Source organism: Scatophagus argus, chromosome 1, assembly GCF_020382885.2.
Source record: "Scatophagus argus isolate fScaArg1 chromosome 1, fScaArg1.pri, whole genome shotgun sequence".
Taxonomy (NCBI): Eukaryota; Metazoa; Chordata; class Actinopteri; family Scatophagidae; genus Scatophagus; species Scatophagus argus.
In genome coordinates this window covers 22,061,184-22,077,979 of record NC_058493.1, presented here as the reverse complement: position 1 = coordinate 22,077,979, position 16,796 = coordinate 22,061,184, and the positions used below count along the sequence as shown (strand labels likewise).

The 16,796-nt window shown below is 39.3% G+C and overlaps 2 protein-coding genes across 2 annotated transcripts; both read left to right on the top strand.

Moving 5' to 3' along the window:
- Positions 1–4,184: 4,184 nt before the first annotated feature.
- On the top strand, positions 4,185–10,421 carry LOC124060603 (cell surface A33 antigen-like). Its single transcript, XM_046391743.1, has 7 exons — positions 4,185–4,366; positions 5,158–5,324; positions 5,511–5,724; positions 6,153–6,317; positions 7,308–7,424; positions 7,523–7,649; positions 9,034–10,421. The coding sequence occupies exons 1-7, from the start codon at positions 4,327–4,329 to the stop codon at positions 9,464–9,466; spliced, it is 1,263 nt and encodes a 420-aa protein (XP_046247699.1). The 5' UTR covers positions 4,185–4,326; the 3' UTR covers positions 9,467–10,421.
- Positions 10,422–11,412: 991 nt separating this feature from the next.
- Positions 11,413–16,682, top strand: LOC124060615 (cell surface A33 antigen-like). Its single transcript, XM_046391770.1, has 6 exons — positions 11,413–11,570; positions 12,987–13,153; positions 13,340–13,553; positions 13,944–14,108; positions 15,145–15,261; positions 15,390–16,682. Exons 1-6 carry the CDS (start codon positions 11,531–11,533, stop codon positions 15,494–15,496), a joined length of 810 nt encoding a protein of 269 aa, XP_046247726.1. The 5' UTR covers positions 11,413–11,530; the 3' UTR covers positions 15,497–16,682.
- Positions 16,683–16,796: the final 114 nt, after the last annotated feature.

Here is a 16,796-nt window from a genome sequence, read left to right as displayed (position 1 = left end):
TTTAGCCTCATGTAACCAGTCCTTAAAGGCTGGCATTCCTGAAAAGAGTGGGTCATATTTTCAGACTGAAAATAGGCTCTCTTTTTTAAGGCAAACGCACTTTAGAAATTCACTATTGTAGACAAAGTGGATATACAGTAGAGATTACACCATGAATTAGTATTTCCCAACACTATTTTAAGTTTTTTTTAAAAAAACTATAGCCACCAGGCCTTCTGTGATATCTCATCCATCAGCTTTTACTGTAAGAAGGTGCTTTATTGAACCTTGTGAGACAAAACTGCTTCTTTTCTGCTAATTTTCTTTCTTTTTTAAAAGATATTAACAGAATTAATCCACCTCTACGGTAGATGTTGATATTTGTGAAAACCGTGAAAACCCACATTTAAGACCTGTCTGTTTTTAGAACATAAGCGGATGCTACAGCTTTGGCTTTCCAAAACCAGAAACTGACTAAGCCTGTCATATTGGGCCAGCTTGCCTACGGCAGAAACTCAGAGATTTGAACTCACTTCACTTGGGGCAGCAACTCACTTCCGACTCAATCGGAGTAAGAAGAAAAGTCAGGGAATCACCAAAGTCATTAGGATCGGTTCTCTGGGCACCTTAAATATCTGTACTGCATTTCACGGCAGTCCACCCAAATGCAGTTGCTAATATGTCCACCTGGACAAGCAGCGGGAAAGCCAATTCAGCTAGCATGGCTGTAAATTAAGTTAAACAAATTAAAATCATTGGCAGTTTTAACCATTTTAACAACCGTAATATTTTATTAGTGCCGATTGTGCGATTATCTTCTAGTTAGTTCAGTCATTATCACACGTCTGATCGTGTGTTTGTGTGTTCTCTTGTGTTTGTGTTTGTGTGTGTGTATCCGTCTGCAGCCAATCTCATATACTGCTGGATACATCAGCCTGATATTTTTTTTTTTTTTGCACATTTATGACTGTGTACTCAAGGACCTCTCATGATTGTGGTGATTCACAGTTTCTTAACAACCTTGTCTATCGACTGCTCTGTCACCGCCATCGACTGTTGTCTCCTCGCTCCACGTAACCAGCCAATACTTCCCGCAAATGATGAACAACTGCTTCAATTTGCTCCCAGACACACCTGGCAGAGGTATGCACCCTTCTGAGTGCACTATTCTTGTTTGAAACTGTGGTCCAAAGATGTCTGAGTTTCATTACCAGAGAGAGAGAGTGAGTCATGTTATGCTCCTGTGAGGGCTATGAGATGAGGAGTTTTCACAGACTGACTGGTTGCATTTACATGATCTCCTGGTAACGCCACATCCTGCAACAACACAAGGGGGTTCCTGTACAAAGTGATGTCTCTATGGACCCGCGAGTGCCCCAGGATAATGGAACATCACAGGTACCAGAGATGGGGGGGAAAAAGGCTCACAGGCCATCAGCAGGCACTCAAGTAGAGAAATGATCCATGAAAGACCCCTTACAGGTTATGCACTGAAATGTCTTCAATACAGACATTACAGAAACACATAAACAACGATGACCAGTAATCCAGCAGGGTGTAATATGCCACGGAGAAAGAACATCTCTAATCCCCGTTGATCCCTGTGGTTTGTCAAGAGCTGCCAGGCAATTTTGCGTGCTTTAATTGTATAAGATACCAAATGAAAGGTGTCATGGGGTCCGGAGTCATTATGCGAAGGCGAGATAAGACTGCCAGGAGCACATGAGATGAAATTGGCCACAGTGTTAAGCAGAGGAGAAGGAGGATGAGAGACAACAAAAGAAACATGGAGGTGAAGGGGTGGCCTGGATAAAATACAAACTGTATACTCTTATTCACATTCCCGCAAATATATGTTCAGCATATTAATACTCATGCATGGCTGAAAGAAGGAGTTAATTGTGCAAGCAATCATGTTTTGATTACTTTTCGCTCCATACAGAAAAGCTCCTGGCTTTTGTGAAAATACAATGAAGGAAATTGATTATTCACAAAAGGAAAAGGTTCCTCTTGAAACAGAAAATGTCATGTAAATATCAAGACAAAGATGGTAAGACGTGCTCACTATAATCAGGCACTTGCTGTCTAATTTCACAGCAGAAATACACAGTTTAGTTATCTTCTGTTGCAGCTCCCTGCCTGTAATGTGCTACTGTAAGCCACAAAATGCCATACAGATCCTCTTGTGTGTTTGAACAAAATACGTCAAGAAATACAAGCATTTAACAGACAGGTGAGGCAGCAGATTTCACAGCAGTCACAGAAAACTTTTCAACCGACAAATAAAAAGTTGAGTGATTGAATGAATTTTTTTACAGCCTCCGTCCTTGCCTACTTAGGATTAAGGCACAGTGTTTCATCTTTCCTTCACAGTCACGATTCAGGGAAGTCACACATAAGACATTTATGAGACGCTGATGTTGATGAGGTTACATGTGTGCATTATGTGGCAGCTAATTTGTGCGACATGAACGATGACAAACAGCATCTCTAATTCTCATATCACGACTGAGAAGAAATCTCTTAACTTGTTACAGGCTGTTTGTGGTTGCTTATGTACAGAAACAGCTTCAGGAAGTCAAAACCTGAACTTGGACCACATCCTTTCAAACTGGAGCTTGTTTGATGTATCAGTTAATGACCTCAACCTAAATAAATTTTTGACAACATTGGGTCTGTTCTATTCAAGTGTGACAGTGAGCCAGTTAGGACCCTGAAACTGTGGCAGCTAAAGGGAATTAAGCCGTCATTCATTTAATTGTTTGCACATGTCAAAACGTGTTATATGAAATTTGCTGCAACATGCTTTTCAGAGGGTAACGCTTGTTGTGTGTTACCGCAATCAGCTTATACTCATCAGATAACTGTCATTAATTCATATATTATGGGATGAGTGTAGCAGCAGTAACAGCAGGTGGTGTCTGAACAGCATGGTTGTCTCACTCTTATTTTACAGGCATGTTAATGAAAAACCATATAAATGATTGTTATAAGAATAGTGTAGAATACGACAAGTATTTAAAGTATTTTTGAATAGGCCAGCTTGATGTTATAAAATAAAAATAAGGACATAGAAGAAAGTTTCACTGATACAAGTTATTGACTTAATAGGAGCCATACACTGTGGGCAAAAGACAAAAGTTTTCCAGTCACATCCACTGAGCGGCGCTGTAGTACAACTCAAATCCAGGAGGCTCCAGGTTGCGGTGTATTTATGTCACCAAGGTGTGGTCATGTTTGCTGTTTACTTGTTTTGTTATATATTATGTAAATATATTACATGTTGAGACTTTTCTTTTCTTCTGAAGACACTTTAATTACTTGTTATCTTTGTATCTGGTGCTTAAACCACAATACTGCACTTATTGTGCATTATAAGTAGATGGAGGAGAGACGCTGTTCGGTTTCTGGTTGGTTTCCGTTTTCAGTCGGGGCTGTGGGGAAATTCAGCTAAATCGGAGCACGTCTGTCTCTTTTTTTTAAAATGGTCGTCTACTTGTATCATCACTTCCTTCCAGAACTTTCGGATACATATGTTAGACCTGTTTATGGTTGCTGCAGCCCTAACCTTTCGTCACTTACAATCAACTATTTTAAAGTTTAATCACATCTGACAGAAAGATATGATTGAATTCCTGAGACATTATGCTGTTTCGTTGTTTTTCTATTTCTGTTTCGCTGTGTGCGTGAGTGTGTGTTTGCCTCAGGGTGATAAAAATCTTGTCAAACCAGTCTGACGGGATAAAAAGGCTCTTCTGTTCTTGCAGCACAAACCATCAGTTTTTTGCACCACCCACACTGTGGACTGTTTGGTTTGACAATCGCCTAACACCACTTGTCTGTCTCTCAGTTGCAACATAAAGCTGATTGTTAGAATATGATAAATAGACACATTTACAGGCCACTGTATGTATATCTGTTAACATTATAGGCTGACTCCATGAAGTGTACATAGAACTCAAGATAAACATGTTTGAATGTGAAGTCTCATTTGGAAACAGTGCAACAAATAACGTCTGAGTGAAGCAATATGTGAACGTCCTGGCAAAACAGTTCTTAGAAAACCTGACAAGCCAAGTATACTGAAATACAGAACATGCCGACGCACGCCAGGTGTGCGGTTCAAGAATCTAACCGGAAGTGCAAGAGCAGCAGCGATTGGCTCAGAGCGCTGTCAGTCATCCATCGAGAGGCTGCGGGCAGCACCCATCCAGGAGCATCGCTCAAAGGACGCCGTCGGGTTTCGATGCAAATGCTTGCCGTGCGGCTGCGGGTCTCTGTTTGATTCGGGAGAAAAGAACTACATACACCAGGAACGATTAGTTTGAGACAGTAAAACACTCGGCCATGGCGGGGAGGATTTCTACCTGGGCTGTGCTGTGTCTGGGTGAGTAAACCAATTTGTGTGAGACGTTGACATTTATTTCTTTTCTTTTGCGCCTGACCGAGCTGCCACACCTGTTTGCGCCCTTCACTAGGCCTACAGGCCCCATTAACCTGTTGATGGAGGTGACTTCTCTCATTGGTTTGTTGTTAAGCTACCTTTTCTTTTAAAAATTGTATAAGCACCCAAACTACAACCTAAAAGTCGTGGTAGCTCTTGAAATCAACCTAATCAAATATTAATATCCTTTTTACTGCACCTGCTTTCTTTGGCAATCAGTAAAATTAAACTAAAGTTACAATTAACCATTATTTACAATATTAATTAATTTAGTTTTCTTAATCAGTTGCCAAAACATTTGGTCCAGCCATCACAAGTTGTCGGGGTACCAGGGTCTTAGTATATCTTGCTTTGTTTGACAGAAAAGATCGAAAAACAAATGTTCAGTTTACTATCGTAGAAGATTAGGAATTCCAGAAAATTTTAACAGATCAGCACTGAACTTTTTGTTTGTTTGTTTTATGTTTTTGCTACAAAATAACTGCTTTTGACAACTTGTCCTAGTTTCTATGCAAATGTGCTTCCCGAGTGTGAATGTGGTTGGGAGGGTGGGGTCATCAAGTACTGAACAGCTGCTGAATCGTTCCCAGTAAATGTACATTTTACGCACATTTTGTAATACAGTGAGATTGACATAATAATTTTAAAAGCTTAACCACAGTTTGCTGTTTTTATAAAAGATTTGCATTTGCAGCCACATGGTAATCTATTCCCTGTTTTTAAATCTCTGACAGTGTTGTCAGGTGTCGGTGCTCTCAATGTGAACATCCCTCAGGATCTCTATGAATTTGCCAGGGGTGACAACATCACACTGCCCTGCACCTTTCAAACCAAGTCAGCCAACCCCAGCTTAGTCATCATCTCATGGTCTGCTGAAGCTGAAAATACAAAGCCTGAAGAGGTCAGACTACTGCAATGTGGTTATGTGCTTATTAATTGTGTGTGCATGATTCTCTGAACTTTTTGCCATAATCAGGTTAATCCTGATTGATTATTTTTGCGTTACGAAGAAGAGCAAAAAGAAGGCCGAGAGAACTTTTCTTTGGTCCTCTTTTAAAGTTCCTCTGGTGCTGTTGTTGTCTCACAGACGCTGATCGTCACTTATTATTCTACTGGTACACTTGACATCAAATCGCTGTATGAAGATCGGGTGTCCCTGGATGTAGACATTGCCAAGGGAAAGGCCGACCTGAAACTGTCCTCCATCGCACTAGTGGACAACAAAGTCTTTGAGTGTCGTGTACAGATCCCAGGTGACGATGAGGGCAAGCCGGCCGACACGGCGCGCTTGGTGGTTTTAGGTAACTTTTCATTTGTATTCAAAGACAAGTTTTGCTTTTAAGTGTTTAAAAATGGCAGTTAAGTGTTGAATACTGCATGTTGTTTCTTGGTTTCAATTTAGCAATATATACATATATATATATATATATTACACTCCAAGTATTTGATATCATAAACATCGGTTAGTGTCATATTTAGCTTTGAACTGTTCTAATATGTGAGCTATTGTTATTACAATGAAGCGCAAAAAAGCAGCCATGACGATGATATAAAGAAGTAGCTTATCAGACAGACACAACCTTTGTTAACCACTTTGCCAAATGTGCTGCTTTATTGTGTTGCCACTCGGCATCATTATGTCACAACAGACAGTCTATTAACATCCTTACTAGAAAAAATGTTGTGCAGGTTTATTCTTCATTCATATTTCCATGTTTTTGTGTTCTAGTTGCTCCATCTCCTCCACTTTGTAAGATCGAGGGAAAGGCAGAGTACGGCCAGGACATCAAACTGACGTGTTTGTCTGAGGAAGGTTCGCCGCCACCCACTTATAAGTGGGAAAGTCGGGATGTCAAGAACCTTCCTCGTGTTGCAGATCCCAGAACAACTGACGGTATGTATCACTGACAAAGTTTCTGACAGGACTGTCATTCCAGGAAAAGAACCTAAGTTGATTGTCAGCACATAGTGGTTTACTTACTTCTGCAAATCAATGCCTATAGTTTCATCCGCTTTTTTTCTTTCTTTTTTTTCTCAAAGAGAGGAAGCTATTTTTTTCCGTGAACATATTAAGACAAATAGAGAAACAAACTCCCCCTGGCACCTCCCAGCCAAGCCCTGGTATAGAAATGTCTCTCTCATTCGCAACTGAAAGATAGAAAAAGTGAGATTCAGTCAATTACAGTATGAGGTCTTAATGTATGTTAATAAAAATATATTATAAAATGAAGAAGCCAATAAGAGGGACAAGTTTTCATACTAATTTACTAACTTGTGGGGCTGTAAAGATGATGATAATGCCAGAAAAGAGCCTAAAAAATCGCATGTTAATGAAAAAATTTGAAGTTGGTTGTACCACTTATACTGTCCTTTTAAAAAGATAAAGAAATGGGGGGAAAAAGACGAGTTTGAGTCTTTCTGTTAGGTGCAGTGGCTTTCACTGTATTCCTCTAACTGCACCAAAACCTGCCATGCGGGTGAGCTATCTCCACACTACATTTTAGTGCTGAGCTGACCTGTCGTTTTTGTTTTGTTTTGTTTTTTTTAATAAACTACTCCTTTAATCTCTGCCTTATTTATTCACTCCACATTGTCTAGTTGTTATTTTGTCCTTTGTTGATGGAACAACTGAACAACACGTCTGTTAAATGATTGGCTGTTCGTGTGTCACTTGAGTGAGGGATTTAACATGTCTGGGAACTTCCTGTTGAACAATTTTCTTTTTGCTATTGAAGAAATATATTACTGATACATATTTCCATTACTAAATATGATTTAAAAAAAAAAACATTGATTATTGATTGAGCACCTTTGGATTTTTTCTAAACAGTAGGATTGTAGACTTGCTGTGTTGTGTATATGTGACTGTCTCTCTGTCTTCCAGTGGGAGGCGTCCTGTCGCTGTACAACATCACCAAAGATACATCAGGATACTACATCTGCACCTCAAGTAACAAGATCCGCTCTGCCACCTGCAACATCACCCTCTCCGTCATGCCACGTGAGCAAAACCTTCTTGCAACACCTTTGGTATTGCCAGTAAATACATCTTTATAAAACTGCATTATAACTTGCCTATAATTATCCTCCTTCCTGTAGCCTCCATGAACATTGGCTCCACTGCGGGAATCATCGGCGGAGTTGTCGCCGCGTTGATTGTTCTTGTCATTGTCATCTATTGCTGCTGCTGCCGGAAGAAGAAGCAAGAGGAGGAATATGCCATGGGGTAATTATTTTTTTTCTACCCCCATAGAGACACATGTAAAAACATAAACAGTAGCAGATGAACAAGATGCTTTGATGTGAACAGAAGTTAACATCTGATATGTCCCATTCATGAGGCTGAATGAGCAGGTGGTCAGTCATATCAGGGCATTTAGGTCCATAGACAGAGAAATCCAAGTCTTTTGTCCACTGTGAGAAACCCTACATTTTTATTGACCAGACAGGAAGTGTTCTTATAAATGTAAAAAGAAAAGTAAACTGATTATTGCAGTAAACTCGAAGACATCAGACCTATTCATAGCCACAAGGTCAAATACAGCTCACAAGAATGACAAGCTGTTCTGTTTTTAAAATGGATAACTGAAAAAACAAAGAAAATTTCTAAGCTGCTTTTGAAAGAAGGGAAAGGTTGAGTAAAGCCTTCTCTCAAGCCCTCAAGAACATATTCAGAACAACCCCAATGGCTTAATGGAAGCAAAAAGTCAAAATTAATCTTAAACAGCTGGCTACTTGTGGCATCTACTTTTACTTCCTCTTCATATAACAATGTATCGTCAAGTCTGACACATCCGGAAATCCTCAGTCCCAGAAAATGAGCAGATAGGATGTATTGATTGCTTCACAGTGTCAACACGTGCATTCAGACACATACAAGAAAACAGTCGACCTAACTTCGACTTAAGTCGACTTAAAAGTTGTCAGTAGCCGCCCGTAGCCTTTGAATGAATGAGATTATATTTTCTCCACTCCATAGCTGCCTAATGTTAAATAGTAAGAAGTGGAAGCGAAGAAAAAACTTTTCATTCATCATGCACTCTTCTGACGATTTCTTTATTTGTAATGTATTTACAAAGAAACATTACATAGCCAGAACATTAAAGTTTGCCACCCTGTGAGCCTACAGGAAATTAAACTGGCCACATTTTCATAACCAGGCCTGTTAGATCAGCTTGACTTCCATCTGCACTGCAACTTTTCCTCAGAATGGGTGTTTAGAATGTGTCTTCATTTGCTCTTCACAAGCACGTTAAAGAAATCAAACATAAATTACTTGTGGATCATGTGTGTATTGTGTATTGATGCCATACTAATTACAACCGAGTATATCCATGGTGTCACCTAAAACTACCTAGCCAGATGTTTGGCTGGCTGCCAGTTTCAGCACGATTCAAGGTCAGAGTCAGTCTATCATTTGATTGTTTCCCTTTGTTGGAAATCAGTGGCCTAACCCACCATAATTCCCCTTTAAAGATTACCTCAAAATGTGTCGATAACAACAACATGGCCGAATCAGTTTCAAGACTACTGTGACTGAAAAGAAATACAGTAAAATGAAATTCCTTTATGCACACTCACTCACTCACTGTTATGTATTCGTTTTTCAGAGCTCGTGAGAATGAGTACCATGACAAAGAGCCAACACGTAATGGTGAGAGTGGCCGTGAGGATGCCCAAAAAAACACTCGAGATAACGATGACTCCAGTGTGAGGGGCCCTGTTGAACGCCATGACCGGTACGAGGAACGGAGTGAGCGCAACTACGATGGCCGCAGGGATTATGATGATCGACGCAGCGACTATGATGACCGCCGCAGGGATTATGATGATCGACGCAGCGACTATGATGACCGCCGCAGGGATTACGATGACCGCCGCAGCGACTACGATGATCGTCGCAGCGACTATGATGACCGCCGCAGGGATTACGATGACCGGCGCAGCGACTACTCAGACCGCCATGACCGCTACGATGAGCCCTATGATGACAGACCACCTGTGCCAGCCAATAAACCAACGAGGAGGAACTACGATGAATAAGGCCTCCAAACTATATCAACCACCATCTTCCATTTGCTGTTTTATCTCCAATGACTTCAGACTCAAGTAGTCAAAACTACTTGGTCGTATTTTGTAAAAGATCATGGTTTGCATTTAAGTAAGTAGAAGTTGTAGTAAGCGGCTTGTTCAGACAATTGTATAGGAGCATTTTTCTGCACAGGCTCAGACACCGAGCATTAAAAGAAAGTGTAATAGGTCAAAACTCAAATTATGCAAGTATTAGAAAATGTACCAACATTTTACAAATCACCCTAAAGAAAAAATACCAGAAAAAAAAAGTTTTTTAGACAGCTGTATAATTGAGAAATTAGTTGGTGTTTTAGATTTAAACTCAATCTGTTGATATTTTGAAGAATGCAAGGCCTTATGGCTGTGTGTGTGTGCGTGTGTGCGCATGTGTGTTGATTTGAGGTTGCTCTGCTATTGGGTGTAATTGGTGGTAGTTTTGTTTTTGTGAGGTTGCTACCTCCACTATAAAGAAAATGGCTTGTTTAACTCTTTAGGCTTTCTAGATTGAGTTAGAAATTTTATATCCATGTATGCACAGACATTAAACCAGTTTCATTGTCCTTTCTTCCAGTTATGGTGGTAATATTACAGATACTATTACTACGACTTGTAATGGTAAATTCAAATTTTAATACATCAAATTTTTATAATCTCTATTTGTCATGCCACCTTCAAATATGTTTTTATTATGTTTACATATTTTGTAGAGGTTTATGTGGAAATGCAATTAAATACAACATTGTACATATGCTATTATTTTATCTCAGCAGCTGCAGTTTTGTTAGTTTTACAGTGGGATTTGTTAAATTTTTTTGTTATTGTGAAACATTTTGAGATGCACACCATGACTGAATGGATGAATCATCTATTCATATGCTGTAAAAACAAATAACTAAATGAATAAAGTTGACGTAAGTAAAATGAATGAAGCAGCTTCTTGCAACTGTTTAAATTTTGAACACTAGATGGCAACATTACAAACAACTGAATTCTCATATGGTCACATAATGTTGATGCAGCCTGAGGAGTAAATAAAAATATATTTAGTTTTAGCAGCAGTATTTGTTATTATTTGCAAGATTCTTAATTGTTGTTTCTGCTTATCATGACCAAAGTGTGTCCTCACACATTCACCCTACTCAGTCAGTAGTTTCAGGTCTTTAGTTTCATGTGTGCAAGTCTGACATTGAAAATTCTTATCATACGCAATGTGCAAATCATTTGTATTGGAGAAGTAGTCAAGAGCCAGCAGATGTATTGTCCACAATGGTGTAAAGAGCGCCACTGTCGGAAGTTGGCAACTATTGGTAAAAATCAGAATTGCCAGTACTCCGCACCAGACAGCTGGCTCTTATGACCTTTGGCTGAACACAGGTTGTGTTGATGTGGGTTGAACAGTAGCACTTAGGCATCACTCCCATCCCATTTGTCGTGTGGATTACCAGCAAGAGGAGAAAAATCCGTACGTCACAGCCACACGAAAAACTGGCCAAAGAGGTGAGAATATATGGCAATGATATGAATAATATACATATTAAAACCTATATATTATTATTAATGGTAGCACAATATTAATATAGGTGATAATATAAATATAGAACAATACACAGTACCTCATGTATTAAACACCCATAATGTAGACTACATAAAACTGAGGGTAGTGTTATAAAGTACAGTGCACATGACAAAGTGCAGTGTGTATGACACATGAGCCTACAACCCTGATTTCTTTTTAAATAGGTTGGGACACAGTGTAAAACATAAAGAAAATGGATTGTGATGCAACAAACTAGGGAAAAATCAGGATGCAATTCTGTTGGCAAAACAACTCAGAAAAACTTCATTCAAGTAAGGAGTATAACTGACAAGTTTGGTATAATCCACTGAGCAAGTCAAAACATGCCAGATGAATGGATGATGAATGTTTCCTGAGCAGCAAGAGTTTCAGCTCCGGATCTCTCTTTCATTTCAGAGAGGACAGCCACTCACAGAAGGATCAGTGAGAGTTAATCTGAGAAAATAAAAGTCTTGGAAATGGAGAGGAAGATTTCTACCTTGAATCTGCTGTGTATGGGTAAGTAGGCCTATTTCCTTCTTTTCCTGTGTGCCTTACTGAACCACCGCATTTCTTTGCATGCTTTCAGAACAGACTTCAGTGACATGTTTATGCAAGTGACTTGTCTCATTTCTTTGGCGTTAAGTCACCCAGAAACAAGCAAATTAGAATTTAGAAATCACAGAGACTCTTGAAATCTGTGTTGTCAAATAATAATATGCTTTTGACCGGACCTTTATTCTCTCACATATATGCAACCTTATAGACTGGGTTTGGTTTCAGAAAAAGGCATATGTGAATTGTTTTAAACGTATAGCTGCAGGAAACAACTAGAAAAACTCTCAGAGCAGAGGTCGCACTGACCTCTAATAACACGAAAAAGGAAATCAGACATGTCTGGCTTTGTGCCAGCGGCTAGTCCATCCCCGCCCCGCAAAAGGTATTTCTCACTGGTTGTCATTGTGCCTCTTTGCCATTCATTGACAGCAGCTCCATGGCATCAAACATATTTAAGCAGTGATTTATGGTTTCACGTGAGACACAAAAACTGCTCTGTTCGGTGGTGGAAGTCCTGTGTTTGACCCTTTTGTCCACCACAACTCATCCCAATGCGGACCTTGGCACTCTCTACACTACTACACCTGACGTTTTGGCAAAAAGCACTTAAGGCAAACTTCTCTCATGTACACATACTGCTGAAAACAATGAGACGGGAATATGATTTATCTGTATACACATTTGTACGTGTGTTTTTTTTAGATTTAAAAAATGGACCTTGATTAATATTCGTTTTTGTAAGTGGAGTGGATGCCACAGTACGATCCACCCACCTCATCACCACTTTGTAGTTTTGCGTGTGATTTGGCCCCTCCAAATAACTGTTTGCTGAAACGCAGCTAAGGTTCAAAATAACTATTATTTTCATTGTCAACTAATTTATCAACTATTTTCTTGATTAGTGAAGTATTTGGCCCATATAAAATGCCCATCACTTTTGATGGGCATGATGATGTCTTAAAATGTCTTATTCAGTTTACTAGTGATTAAGAAGAAGATTAAGAACCCTAGAAAATACTCAAGTCTGAGAAGCTAAATTTATTTAGTAATTTTTGCTCAAAAATCATCAATTAATAAGCAAAATTGCTGATTTCTTTTCATTGGCTATTTGACCGAGTTCCAAACATAAAATATGACGTGTGTTCTTTATGCTGTGTGTGTGTGTGTGTGTGTGTGTGGGTGGGTGGCGTAATAAGTTATTCTACAGATCCCAGGTACAACTGCTGAATCATTCTCCGTAAATGTACAGACAAGCTGTAACACAGTCAGATTAACATAAAAACTTCATTAACCTAAACACAGTTTGCTGTTTTTACAAATGATTGGCAATTACAGCCAGATGGTAATTAGTGTTCTCTGTTTTTAAATTTCTGACAGTGTTCTCTGCTGTCGGTGCTCTCAATGTGAACATCCCTCAGGATCTCTATGAATTTGCCAGGGGTGACAACATCACACTGCCCTGCACCTTTCAAACCAAGTCAGCCAACCCCAGCTTAGTCATCATCTCATGGTCTGCTGAAGCTGAAAATACAAAGCCTGAAGAGGTCAGACTACTGCAATGTGGTTATGTGCTTATTAATTGTGTGTGCATGATTCTCTGAACTTTTTACCATGAACAGGTTAATCCTGATTGATTATTTTTGCGTTATGAAGAAGAGCAAAAAGAAGGCCGAGAGAACTTTTCTTTGGTCCTCTTTTAAAGTTCCTCTGGTGCTGTTGTTGTCTCACAGACGCTGATCCTCACTTATTATTCTACTGGTGAACTTGACATCAACTCGCTGTATGAAACTCGGGTGTCCCTGGATGTAGACATTGCCAAGGGAAAAGCTGACCTGAAACTGTCCTCCATTGCACTAGCAGACAACAAAGTCTTTGAGTGTCGTGTACAGATCCCAGGTGACGATGAGGGCAAGCTGGCCGACATGGCGCGTTTGGTGGTTTTAGGTAACTTTTCATTTGTATTCAAGTTTTGCTTTTAAGTGTTTAAAAATGGCAGTTAAGAATTGAATACTGCATGTTGTTTCTTGGCTTCCATTTAGCAAAATATATATATATTATACTCCAAGTATTTGATATCATAAACATCGGTCAGTGTCATATTTAGCTTTGAACTGTTCTGTGTCATGGTTATAAGAATGAAGCGCAAAAAAGCAGCCATGACGATGATATAAAGAAGTAGCTTATCAGACAGACACAACCTTTGTTAACCACTATGCCATATGTGCTCCTTTGCTGTGTTGCCACTTGGCATCATTATGTCAAGTGCTAACAACAACAGAAAAAATGTTGTGCAGGTTTATTCTTCATTCATATTTCCATTTTTTTGTGTTCTAGTTGCTCCATCTCCTCCCATTTGTAAGATCCAGGGAAAGGCAGAGTACGGCCAGAACATCAGTCTGACGTGTGTCTCTGAGGAAGGTTTGCCACCACCCACTTATAAGTGGCAAATTTGGGGTGTCGGGAACATCTCTTATGTTACAGATCCCGGAACAACTGACGGTATGTATTGCTGACAAAGTTTCTGACAGGACTGTTTATAAAAAATACATTGCCTGTAGACACACAGGTTTACAAAGCAGGACAAAATGTGATGTTGGGCACTTTCACGTCGCTCTCTGCTCTACTTGGTATACAAGTTGGAAGCTTAGCTTCCACTGTGCTGCCATTTTTTGTTGTCAGTCTTCTGCACTGTAAATTCTAATAGCTGTCCATACTTGCATAAATGAGTTAACTTGACTCGATTATCAACAATGTGCATTTCTTACTAATTTGTGCAATGTTACAGTCAATTGCAGGGTGAAGGAAACAATTTACTTTACTTTAAACAATGAAGTATAAACAAAGGAACCAATTACATTACTACACTGGTCTAAGTTGACTGAAATTAGCTTTCAGACAGCATATTCTTTTCACAGTCAATAGCTCTGGTGGACATTTCCCACAGCCAGTATGCCAACTGCACATTCCCTCAAAACTTGTGATATCTGTGGCATTTTGTTGGGTGTGGGAGTAAAAATCAAAGTGCCAAACCAATCCCAACTTGTTTAGTCCAACCCTGTTTTAAGCCCTTCTTTTATAGTCCACCTGCCTGCCTGGGGCCAGTTCCTAAAAGTTCACTCAGAAGACTAGGGATTAAAGTTTATCACGAGTCTTGAATGAACCCAATAAATCAGTCAGGACTAAAGCAGTTCCATAAAGTTCAATTCAAGTTAGCACAGTCATTCAAGACTAATTTGACAAAGGTTCAAGTATTCTCTTGTACTATTCTACTATTCCAAGAGGGCGTGTCAAACAGCAGTGGTAAAGACAGAGCAGCAATGTTAGCATCCATGACTTTATTCCTCAAATGAATGGAAATTGTTGATCTGTGGTGCATATATTCTTTCAAGCAGTATACAAGACTATATCAATATTAAACCTCAAGGCTGCATATGCATACACACACACAGTGCAGAATTTTTGAAAAATATATAAAGTAAGAAGGCAATAAAATCATGATAGCAGATAAGTGTGTATGTGTCTTTCTGTCTTCCAGTGGGAGGCGTCCTGTCTCTGTACAACATCTCCGAAGATGCATCAGGATCCTACATCTGCACATCAAGTAACAAGATCTCCTCTGCTACCTGCAACATCACCTTCTCAGTCGTGCTACGTGAGCAAAACCTTCTATAACCTCTTTTTGACAATATGAGAACTTAAAGCATTACCAATAAATACATCTTTACAATCTTTACATTATAATATTCATCCTTCATCCTTCCCCTTTCTCTCTTCCTGTAGCTTCCAAAAATAAGTCCGGTCTCCTGCATGGCTCCACTGTAGAAATCACTGGTCTCCTTGTCACCGCGTTAATCACACTCTTCTTCGTTACTGTGAAGACTATGTGACTGTGACCGCTGCGGACATTACATTGATCGCTGACCATCATGAACATGGGTGCCACTATAATGACGAGCGATGCTGTGATGACCTCTATGACAAGCCCTATGATGATCAAGAATGTGACGCACCTCCTGTGCCAGATGATGGATGGGTGATGGATAGATAGATAGATAGATAGATAGATAGATAGATAGATAGATAGATACTTTATTGATCACGAGGGAAATTCAAGTCACGAAGGAGGAGCTAAAATGACATATTTGACTCAAACACCACAACAAAATTAGCATTAAGATGAAGTATAATCTTTCATTTTCTGTCTAATGGGTAGAACAATTTTGATAGTAATGTTTTTATGAGAGAATTAATCGGAGAGAAAAGCCCATCTGAACAGTCACAGATTGTCTGATTCAGGTATAAACATTTCTCAGGGAACGATCTGCACCTTTGCTGTGTACTATAACATGTTACACAAACATTTTACAGATCACTGCTGACATTGTTGCATAAGAATTGAAAGCCTTATGCCTGTCAGTGTGTGTGTGATTCCTCTGCTTACATAGGCCTTGAACCAACTTTCACATCCTTTCTATTGAGTGCTTCAGTTTCTGTATAAATCATGAACACTAGATGGCAAACATGACAAACAATTCAGTTCTCATGATCACGACAGGCCTATTGACTCTCCATGTAGAAGAAAAATAAAAATAGATTATTAGTTTTGTTATTAGGTCATAGTAGCAGCAGCCTATTGATCGTTATTAACACTTGGGGGATTCATTCACGCCTGAAACTTTGAATTATTTTGTCCTTACGATGTTTCAGACTTCACACTCCCACTTCCCTCCATCACCGCTACCATCCATTGTCTTTGGACAGTGTGTAGTTACACAACAGGGCAAGTAGACCCGGATATGAGTTCATGTGCACTTCAAAATAAAATGGTAGCGAAGATTTTAAAAAGTCAACAGCACAGCAAAAGTGGGTAAGTCTGTATACATTCAGACTGTGAAATAACTTCACTTGTATTATTTCAAGATTTGTAAAACATACAAGCTATCAGAACAGGAGTAGCCTACCTACAGTACATAGTTCAATGAAAGGTCATGTGCTCAACTTCTATTTCTCTGTGGATTGCACCACAGGCACATTACTCTGGCCAGTACAATAAATATGTACCGAAGAAAATAATTGCATGTCTATGTGTGTTCGACAAAATGTTAAAAAGGAGAAGGGCAAATTAAAAAAAAATCTTTTTACAGGTAAAGATGGGTTTAATAACTGGTTAGTTAGTTAAGGTGAAAT

Coding starts and splice junctions, on each gene's coding strand:
- LOC124060603 (XM_046391743.1), top strand. CDS start 4,327: ATGGCGGGGAGGATTTCTACCTGGGCTGTGCTGTGTCTGG. Junction 4,367..5,157: donor CTGGGCTGTGCTGTGTCTGG/GTGAGTAAACCA, acceptor AATCTCTGACAG/TGTTGTCAGGTGTCGGTGCT. Junction 5,325..5,510: donor AAAATACAAAGCCTGAAGAG/GTCAGACTACTG, acceptor GTTGTCTCACAG/ACGCTGATCGTCACTTATTA.
- LOC124060615 (XM_046391770.1), top strand. CDS start 11,531: ATGGAGAGGAAGATTTCTACCTTGAATCTGCTGTGTATGG. Junction 11,571..12,986: donor CTTGAATCTGCTGTGTATGG/GTAAGTAGGCCT, acceptor AATTTCTGACAG/TGTTCTCTGCTGTCGGTGCT. Junction 13,554..13,943: donor GGCGCGTTTGGTGGTTTTAG/GTAACTTTTCAT, acceptor TTTGTGTTCTAG/TTGCTCCATCTCCTCCCATT.